At 34.2% G+C, this 11123-nt stretch overlaps 1 protein-coding gene across 1 annotated transcript; it reads right to left on the bottom strand.

Annotated features, from left to right (window-relative positions):
• Nucleotides 1-823: 823 nt before the first annotated feature.
• Nucleotides 824-11123, bottom strand: LOC134329003 (histone H2B-like). The gene is made up of 3 exons (XM_063010244.1): nt 10691-11123; nt 1246-1376; nt 824-1157 (listed from the first exon to the last, which is right to left on the bottom strand). The coding sequence occupies exon 1, from the start codon at nt 11121-11123 to the stop codon at nt 10749-10751; it is 375 nt and encodes a 124-aa protein (XP_062866314.1). The 3' UTR covers nt 824-1157; nt 1246-1376; nt 10691-10748.

Below are 11123 nucleotides of genomic sequence, written 5' to 3'. Positions count from 1 at the left end.
ACTGTCCACCACTGCTAATGTATGCCTTAATGCAGGAGCAATATATTAATTATTTTAGTAATTAAGGTACAAATGTCATCAATTATTCATGAGATTCATACAGGTCATCAGGATAACCATCACAAATATTATATCATGTCATGTTTGTGGTGCTTAAACTGAAAAGTGGTGCTTAAATATTCCTTATTTAATTTTATGTTTTGTTGTGGATTAAATAACTAAAGATTTGTCATGAAATCACTGAAAATGTTTGCTAAGTAGTAGAAATGAATGTGGCTCTATGGGTTGAAAATGTACAACGGTTCCCTACGGGAGAGTCGCCACTCTGTTCTCTCTACCGCTCTGGATAAACTTAAAACATCGTCCCGTTATTATTGTTAGGATTTAAGTTTTGTTTAAGCTGACAGTGTAATGGTCAACTATTATCATTAAACAGCATTATGTGGCCCCATTTATATGCATTCTGAGCAAGCGTTGTTCAATTGTTTTATTTAGACACAATGCCGCGCAGCTTATACTGATGGCTTTTAGTCTTTACGTATCATTTGCAGATATTAAACTATCTGTTTTCTTGTGCCTCATGTGTGACAAATTGTCATTGGACTATATGTCCATGTTTAATGATGATGATGATGATGGTCATAATAACAGAAGAAGAAGAAGAAGAGCAAAAATTAAAAAAAATCACAGGATTGCTGGCCTAAAACAAGAACAAATACAACAGAGAAAAAAAACCCACTACTACTAATAGTAATATATACATATATATATTAATTATAAATAACCATACAACAATAAAAAAAAAAAAAAAAACTATCTCTGTATCTGTTTTTTCTCTTTCTATTTTAATCAAAGAGCTTTATTAGCGTGACTGTTGTAGTACTAAAAGTATTGCCAAAGCATTAAAAAAACTATGAATATACAAAATAAAACATGTATATATGGAACATTTTCTCTTTGTGGGTTAATTCAGACTGTTCCTCTGTTCGGGTGTATCAGTCCGTGTCTCTCAGACTGTTGGAGGCAGATACATACTGTGCTGTTTCAGTGCTGCTCTCCTTCTCCTCTCCTTCTCCTCTCCTTCTCCTCTCCTAACATGATGCTCAGTTTCTGACCGCTGTTGTTTGTGTAGTATGTAGATTCAGATTTGAGTAGCTCTATAAGCATGACAGTAGGACACAATATTGCCAAATGGTCGGTGTTTTCCTTAGGACTAAAATCAAGGTAACAAGGTAAGTGTACTACATTGTGTGCTCCAGAGCAGTGCTGACCATGGTAAACTGGTGCCATGTGTTCCTGACATCTAGGTTTGTTTTCTTCAGATGTACTGCTAGGGCCAAGTTCTGGCTGTACTGCTCCAACAGGTCTAGGTGCAGCTGCATAGAGAATCATTTATGTAGATATTAAACAGTGTTGGACTCAGACTGCAGTCCTGCAATTCTGTGTTGTGTATTGTGTATGTTTGTCACCAGTTCTTACAGCACTGTTGTTTCTTAGTAGTATATGTGTGTGTTTGAGTAAAATGTATTTATACACACACACACACACACACAAATACATAAAAAAATACATACATAAAAGAAAACACATATACAGTTGTAGGGCAGTTGTAGCCTAGTGGTTAAGGTACTGGACCAGTAATCAGAAGGTTGCCGGTTCAAGCCCCACCACTGCCAGGTTGCCACTGTTGGGCCCTTGAGCAAGGCCCTTAACCCTCGATTGCTTAGATTGTATACTGTCACAGTACTGTAAGTCGCTTTGGATAAAAGCGTCTGCTAAATGCTGAAAATGTAAATGTATGAACGTAACAGCTACATGACATGTTGTTCGTGTGTTGTCACATTTTGGCCACCAGATGGGAGCCACGCTCACTAATTGTCTATTGGTTTTCCATAACATTATAAGTAACTAGTTATATTATGTTACTACTACTACTACTACCATCACCAATAATACTATTATTACGACAACAACTATAATATTAAAAACAAATGGATTATTATGAGTAATTATGATTATTTACAGTTAATATTTTACAATATGTCTGTCCTAAGATGCCTCTAAGTACCCTGTGTTGAGTACCTAGAATAGTGTTTTATTATTGATAGTGATACATTATTCTGAATAATAATTACTGATTATTATTCCTTTTTTTTTGCAAGCTGCAATTTACTGCTCCCTCTTCTTTACTGGCATGTTTTTGTTCTGTTACTCTGTTTAGTGCGAAGTAAAACACAGCTACCAAGCAGGACTAGATCGAGTCCAGGGTGCTTAACTGTCATGTAGCAGAAATGGAAGAAAAATATAAACATAACAATTTATAATAATAATGATAATAAGAAGAATATTTTAATAAACTAACATTCATTTCAGTTAGTTCTACATATTTGTGCTGTAAGATCTACAGAACATCACCGTATCAGTTTTAAGTTCACATATACTGACACATTTCTAAAACAACACATGGCTCCAACATTCACATTCTACTGATCTTTCTAACACTCACAAAACAGATTCAAGTCTATTTTAGTTATTTATCTGATACATCTCTTTTATAAAGATGCACTTTTTAATGTTTAACTCAGAAATAGCTTTAACACAGCTAACACCGACACATAAAATGTCTTATTTCACTTATTTGGCTTTTATTGATACACAGCTAAGATCACTTTCACTTTAACCAAGATGAGTCTGACTTTGAAATATGTTTATGAAACGTTATGCTTTAGCAGAATATGACTTATAACTTCCCATTTCTCACAATATAGTGAAATATACAAACACATTTTTAACACAGATGTCACATATAAAGACTTTATAAGTCAGTATTGTTCAGCACAGAAGAATCTGAAAACGTATTTACTCAATTTTTATGTATTTATTTGTTTAATGTATTCATTGTTTATTTAGTTAATCACTCATTCATGACCCTAACACCAAATTTAACATAACATTAATGACTCTAGCAGTCCAGGTGAGACATATCCACCTATTTTACTTAAATTTTTTACTCTCTCTCTCTCACACACACACCTGCAAAAGCTAGCAACAAACACAAGCGTTGTCCATTTATATATTACACATTCCTAAACACAATTTTACCTTCATGTTTTATTCACCCTACACCTCCTCCTACACCACTGCAGGTGTTTTAGATGTATATTTTTTTATCCTAACGTGTCTCTAATGCTACTTTCACAAGCACTGAAAGGTTTCTAAAGCTATTTGATTGTTTTATTTCAATTTCACTACAATTTCACTACTTTTACCTAATATGAATTTTTGATCATTCACTGCTCTATTCTCCCACTCTGTCTCATATCCTAGTATGGGTTATTTTTTGGGCTACATTGTCATGTCTCTAATGGCTATCTGTCCCACCTAAGTGTACAATATTAAAAAATGCGACAAATATGGTGATTATAGTACTTTGTAATAGGGTTTAGGGTTGCATAGAAGCCCTGTTGAATTGTGTGTGTGTGTGTGTGTCAGAATGCATATAAATGAAGCCACTTAATGCTGTTTAATGATAATAGTTGACCATTACACTCTCAGCTTAAACAAAACTTCAATCCTAACAATAATAACGAGACGATATTTTAAGTGTATCCAGAGCGGTAGAGAGAACAGAGTGGTGACACTCCCGTAGAGAACCGTTGTAATGTTTTTTTTTTGTTTTTATTTTACTGGAGTCATATTTTACCTTGGATATCTCTACTTTAACTCGACTACATTCTGTACCTTCTCCAGCACTTACATTAGACAAAATGAACTTGTGCATATTCACAATGAATTCATTAATGTATTACATGTAGGAATCAAGGTTATAATAGTTTTGGATTTTTCATAATAGTTTAGTTTTATTTCGTTGTGACTTTTTTCTCTCTAATTTAGTTAGTTTTAATAAGTTTTTGTAGTGGGTTTGCTAGTTCTTTTTAGTTTTTATTATTTTTTTAATGCTTAGTTTTAGTTTAGTTTTTATTAGTTCTAGTATTAGTTTTTTTTTATACTTTGGGTCATTTTTCAAGTGCAGGATTCAAAAAGGTCAGAGTAAGTATTGTGTAATAAAAACTCAACAAAAGATACCATTTAAAAATGTTTTTCAAATACTGTTGAACAACCAACTGTCCACAAAAACTGTAACAGTCCACAAGATATCAGCCGTAAGTGCAAAATGTGTATAATACTGCTGCTGAAATGTAGTTGTTGACAGTTACCATCTTTCAGCCAGTTATTTAAAATAAGTCTGTTCACATGAACTGGTCAAAGTGAGGATCTTTACCTGTCCATAACCCTGCCACTGAAAACAGGCGCTCATAATATAAATTATTTCTAGATGCAACACCAGTGGTGTAACTAGGAGCTCATGGGCCCCAGTGCAAAAAAAAAAAGTTTGGCCACCTCAACAAATTGCATATGCTGAAAGCTGATCAGAATGAATTAAAAGTACTCACTCAGAAATTACACTTCAAGTCCAAATTTCTGCCTCTGGTATTTTTACTGCACAGTTTTAGTTATTTTAATTTTACTTAACAAAAATATTGTAATATAATAATAAGGACCTGGCGAGTGCAGCCAATGGTAGTGAGGTGAGAGGTTAATGTCGTGGAGGCCCCCCTGCCATGGGCCCCGGGTGCACCTTCTGTATCTGCTGTAGTTTTTCCTGCCCTTGTAATTCACACAAGAACTATTTTTCCTTAAAAATGTTTCCTCTCACCTGTCATGTAATGTGAATTACACATCTAGTGTCTGGTCCTTTAAGAATGTTAAGTGTACTATAGTGCGCAGGGAGCGAGTGTGTAGGGAAGCTATCAGAAGTTCTGTTCATCAGAGTTCTGCTTCATGCACTTTTAAGAAACAAAAATTACCACAGAGACGCAAATTTACGTGACACAAACAGCTCAATAAAAATAGTTTGATTAAAAATTTTTTAATCTCGATTTTTTTTTTTTTATCGCGATTAAAAATTGTAACGCTTTAATTACCGCGATTAACGACAGCCCTAATAATAATATAAACTAATTCATGAGACACACATCAGGGAGCTCAATCTGAGAACATCAACTTAACTTTTGCTGTGGTCATTTTGCAGGCTAGCGTGGTGAGCAGAAACGGAATGTAAACATGAAGTGCCGTCCGGGAGCCCAATCCCCCCAATCTCAATCCGCTCCCTACTCACTCCCCCTCCGTTTGCGCGTTCACGTGGAGGGTCCCTCTGTAGTGGAGTGTTAGTGAGGAGGGAGCGGATTGGGAAAGACCGCACTTCAGTTAAATTCGACGAAGACATCTGATCATCATAATGAGTGGTCGAGGGAAAACCGGTGGTTAAGCTAACAACTCTTTCATATGTTAAACATCTGACAACGAAAGTTTTCCTGTGAAACAGCGACCAACAAAGGACGCTAACACATGCTCCCGCGTGTGTCCTCCCCACCTGAGGTGGGGAGGCACTGGGTTCGACTGAGATACGCTGGTGAAAGCGATGCTCCTAACCGCACGGAGGTGGGAGCTCAGCTACTACTTAGCGACTGGATTAATGCTGCAGATGTTTATTCTTTCATTGCATCTCCAAACCGCAGAGACTTCGAAATATGTTTCCATCAATTACAGACTCTACAACGTTTCACGCAGATCTTCAACAGCGCCACTGGCACGGGTTTCTGGAAGAACTGGGAACTGATTTCTTCTGTCCCTAATGATATTAAATTCATAGTTGTTAAATTCTGGACTGGACGTGTTGCTGATGGCGATGTGGAACAATATATAAAGAGGTTTGGAGAAATCTTACAAGTTTACAAGCCCGTTGATCAATTTGGAATATGGTATGGCGTTCGCAAATTCAAAATTAGGATAAAAAAAACTCCTGATGGCAACACAATGACTATTCCAAATAACATCTCAATGGGGCCTTACAATGGCAGCATAACTTACCCGGGGCAAAGCAAGAGTTGCTACATCTGCTCCTCAACATTACATCATGTTAAAGACTGTGACATACTTAAGTGCTGGAAGTGCGGACAGCATGGTCATAAAGGAAAAGACTGCAAAAGCACAGAAATCTGTAATCTATGCAACAAAGAAGGTCACACTTTCTTCAATTGCCCTTACTCCTACAGTAACAAAATTAAAGGTTCTCAAAGCCAACAAAATCAATCTGTGCAAGTGATCAACCCTCCGTCTTCTCTAGAAACAAATCCGCTACAGGAAGTCTGCACACAAGAGCCTTTAACAACTATAATAGAAACCAACAATGAAGATAAGAAGCAACAAGAAAAGAACATCGAACCCGAGGGAAACAAAACATCGGACTCCGACACTTCTAACACATCGACCAGCTCTGATGAAACAGACTCTTCCTCCTCCACCACCACAGCAAGTGATGAACTCACGAGCCCTCCTGCTCCAACCAAGAAGACTTCGATTAAACCTTCGACTTTAAAGCCTCCATCTAATGATAATGTTCAAGGTAATATAGATATCTCAACAGAAAATGTTGTACAAAGCTCTACTCTTACACCTAAATTAATAAAAAATAAAAGACGTAAAAGAAATTCTCCCCCTGACAGTAATTTAGGTAAAAGGACAAAAGAAAACACATGATTAACAAATAATAAAAAAAATAAATAAAAAAAGGTCCTTTACCCTATAATAAATATATGGATTTTGGTTGTTAGAATGTCACTTAACGTAATTTCAATTAATGTAAGAGGGATTCAATCGGAAAAAAATCAAATACAAAAAATTAATCAGTTAAAGCTTAAACGTTGTGACATAATATGTGCACAGGAATTAAGACTAGTTAGCTTAAACGACATGAATAAAGTACAAAAATTATGGTCACCGAGTAAATGTTTCTTGTCCATTGGAGAGAATAAAGCTGATGGAGTGGGAATATTTTTTAAACAACCTGTTGACATTATTAAAGTTAGACAAATAATCCCAGGTAGAATTCTTTTAGTTGACTGCTTTTTTCAAAATCAAAAAATCAGAGTAATTAATATATACACGCCGTCAGATCGCGCCGGTAAAATAAGAATTTTTCACAAAATGTCAGAATTATTAAATATTGGGTTTCCCGTAATCTTATGTGGGGACTTCAATACAATTACTGATTTAAAAGATAGAATTCCGTTTAAGGATACTCCAATAAGTAGGGAGGGAAATCTATTAAAAAAGATCTGTGAATCAGCCGAACTAAATGATGTCTTTAAACAATTACATCCAAATCGAATGGGTTTTACACGTTTTGATAAGATAGTTAACACACGAATTGATAGAATATACACATCAAAAAATATACAAATTATTAACTATACAACAGAATATTTAGTAGACTCTGACCATTTAGCAGTGAACGTTAAAATAAATATAGGGAAATACGAGAATAAAGGATATTGGAAATTAAATACATCATGCCTAAAAAACCCAAATTTAATAATAGAAGTGAAGGAAGAAATTAATCGAATTAAGCAATTAAATGTTTTAACTAAGTCAAATATAGAACTATGGAGTGTTTTAAAAAGTCAAATAAGAACCTTTTTTAAGCGTAAATGTAAAGAACTTAACTTTCGCAGAAACGAATATTATAAGCAGTTAACCCTTGACTACGTAAGTTTGCAAACTATATCAAATCGAAATTATGAAGAAGAAAATAAATTAAAAGAGGTAAAATTGGAAATCGCAAACATAAATAATGACATTTTTCTAAGTACTCAAATACAAGCTGGTTTTGACTCCAGCTACATGGGAAATGTAAATACTGTAATAAAACACTTCAAAGAAAGAAAAGAAAAGAAATATATAACGGGTATTCGAAATCAAGATGGCAAAATTATAAAAACCAATAATGAAATACGTAATTTAATACAGGAAAAATGTGAAACTGCATATAAAAAAGAACATATTGATGAAGCTCAAATTATAAAATTCTTGAAACTTTTTCCTAAAAATAATATAGAAAATTTAGAACACTTAGAAAAACCATTTACAAAGGAAGAAATAGAATTAGCCATAAGACAACTAAACAAAGAGAAAACTCCAGGGTCAGATGGCCTCCCTGCTGAATTCTATCAAATATTTTGTAATGACTTGATAGATCTTTTGGAGAAAGTATACAATGAAGGTTTCCAATTAAGAAAAATGCATGATTCCTTTTATCATACCATCATAAATTTAATATTCAAAAAGGGTGATCAATACAATTTAGATAATTGGAGACAAATCAGTGTAACTAATGTAGATTATAAAATATTAGCAAAAATTTTAATTAATAGAATGAACGAATTTTTAAATAAAATTGTAGAACAAGAACAAACGTGCGCTATAAAAGGGCGATTCATGTGGGATAACCTAAGTACTATAAGAGATATACTAACAAATGAAAAAAATAAAAATTATTTCATAGTAGCATTAGATCAGAAAAAAGCTTTTGACTACGTCTCAAGAGAATATCTATGGCATGTATTAGAAAACTATGGCTTTCCAGAAAATTTCATCCAAATGATAAAGCTGCTTTATGCAAAGTCGGAAGTACAAATAAATGTTAACGGTGTTTTAACTCATAAGTTTAGCTGTCATAGAGGAGTAAAACAAGGTTGTCCCCTGAGTTCTGCCCTATACATTTTGGCAATTAGTCCACTTTTAAAATTAATTAAAAATAATAAAAAAATCAAAGGTATTCAACTAGATCCCAATAACTTAGTTAAAATTTCAGCATATGCAGATGATATCACCGTAATAATAAAAGATCAACAAGAGCTTGATATTTTAAAAGAACATTTTAAAACATACGAGTTAGTTTCGGGAGCCAGACTAAATCAAAACAAAACCGAAGGAGTTTGGATAGGAGATGATGATATTCAACCCCATATCAATCTAAATCTGAAAGATAAAATAAAAATTTTAGGTATATACATAACTAATAGTAAAACTAGAGAACTAAATTGGGAGAAAAAGGAACAATTAATAAAAGAGGAACTAGAAAAATATAAAGCTACCAATTATATGACACGAATTCAAATTATAAAAACTTTTATCTTGTCTAAATTATTATTTCTAGCTACAGTTATACCACCCGATGATAAATATATTACAAGATTAAACAAGCAATGTGTAAAATATATATGGGGAACTAATAGAGAAGTAACAAAAAGAGCATTATTATACAAACCAAAAAAACATGGGGGCTTGGGAGCTGTTGATATGGGTAATAAATTAAAAATAGCATTTTGTAAAAATGTAACACAAGCCATGAATAGAGGTGCAATTTGGGTTGGAAAAAAAGAATATTGGTCAAAACAAAAAGGTAAAAAGAGATTAAATATACCATACTACCAACTCCTTTACGGAGATTTTATGTTTAAACATGATCATTTAAATATAGACTGGCTAAATCAAACCAATAAAGATATTTATAATATAATTAATAATCATTATTATGGTGAAAAGATACAATACAGTCAACTAACCGAAGAGGAATCGACAAAAGTAAGAAAAAATATCTCCTCTAAAAACATCTCTGAAAACATACGCGATACAATATGGTTAATAACGGTTGGAAGACTTCCTGTAAGAGTTATCGTTAAATGGAGTTGCTTTGTAACAACAAAATTATGCCCGATACAGGGCTGTTTACAAGATGAAACCATCGAGCATCTACTAATAAACTGTAGTAGATCAGTTGATATTTGGAACAAAATTAAAACTTTAAACTTAGATTTCGAAATAAATAAAAAAACAATTATGTTTGGAATCTTCGAAAATATTTCTCAAAGAATAAATGACCTTTATTGGTTAGTTGTCTGTATTGTTAATACAAAAATCTGGAAAACTAGGTGTAAAATGATTTTCGAGCAATGCAACATACCCCCAGATATTGTTTTTAAACAAATTGTATGCCATCTTAGAAGACTAAAAAATGAAGACTTGCGCACAAAAAAAACTCCACTTCCTTGGTCAATATTAAGATTGTAATTTATTATTATTATTCTTTTTTTTTTTCACTTAAAAAAAATAATGTATAAAAAGGGAAAATAAAAAGAACAAGCTCTGAATATATATATTTTTTCTGTGTTATTCTACTCTGGATTTGTAATGAACATTTTGAACTGATGTAATTATTTTGATGATGTATTGATCTGTATATATTTGTAATGTGATTGAATTTTGTTAAATAAAACTATTTAAAAAAGGAAAGACCGCATGAGGTACAGTACGGTGCCGGCAGCTCACCTAAAACTGCTCGAGTGGAAAACATCGATTTCATATCAGTTCACAATGCTCATGAATAAAATGATGAACACGAAAACGAAGTTTATTCTATCTATAATTTTAGTACGTTCTTGTTAGATTTGTAAACGCCTAATACAGTTACAGTTAGTTATCGTTTTTTTATTTTTTTTAGCAGCACCGGGTTTGTTTGGCGAGATCAAGCAGTGTAGCAACTCTCTCTCTACGGCTCTGAGTGTATTATAATATCTTTTTTAAGAGTAGTGATATTTTATTGTGTGTAAGCTCCTAAACTCACCACATAGTGACAGTCGTGGACAAATCGTGAAAAACAACAGTGACCAAAAATAGTAATATATTAATAAATAAATAAAAATCAAGTATTATAAACATGTGAGGCTATCTAGATAATGTGTATGACATATTCAGATCTAATATTTAAAAAGAGGAAAATTCTCTTAACTTGATAAGATGGGTGGCTCTTAGAAGAGCCGTTGGTTTGCCAGAGCGACTAAGGCGCTTTACTTGGAGCTGGTGTACTTGGTGACGGCCTTGGTACCCTCGGACACGGCGTGCTTGGCCAGCTCACCGGGAAGCAGCAGGCGCACGGCGGTCTGGATCTCCCTGGAGGTAATGGTGGAGCGCTTGTTGTAGTGAGCCAGACGAGAGGACTCACCAGCGATACGCTCGAAAATGTCGTTGACGAAGGAGTTCATGATGCCCATAGCCTTGGAGGAGATCCCGGTATCAGGGTGGACCTGTTTCAGGACCTTGTACACGTAGATAGCGTAGCTCTCCTTCCTGGCCTTTCTGCGCTTCTTGCCTCCTTTGCCGGCGGTCTTGGTGACGGTTTTCTTGGAGCCCTTCTTGGGCGCGGACTTCGCTGGTTCGGGCAT

The sequence above is a fragment of the Trichomycterus rosablanca genome, chromosome 15, assembly GCF_030014385.1.
Source record: "Trichomycterus rosablanca isolate fTriRos1 chromosome 15, fTriRos1.hap1, whole genome shotgun sequence".
NCBI classification, from domain to species: domain Eukaryota; kingdom Metazoa; phylum Chordata; class Actinopteri; order Siluriformes; family Trichomycteridae; genus Trichomycterus; species Trichomycterus rosablanca.
Note: the sequence above shows the minus strand (reverse complement) of the source record. Positions and strands in the feature narration are given on the sequence as shown.

Coding starts and splice junctions, on each gene's coding strand:
- LOC134329003 (XM_063010244.1), bottom strand. CDS start 11,123: ATGCCCGAACCAGCGAAGTCCGCGCCCAAGAAGGGCTCCAAGAAAACC.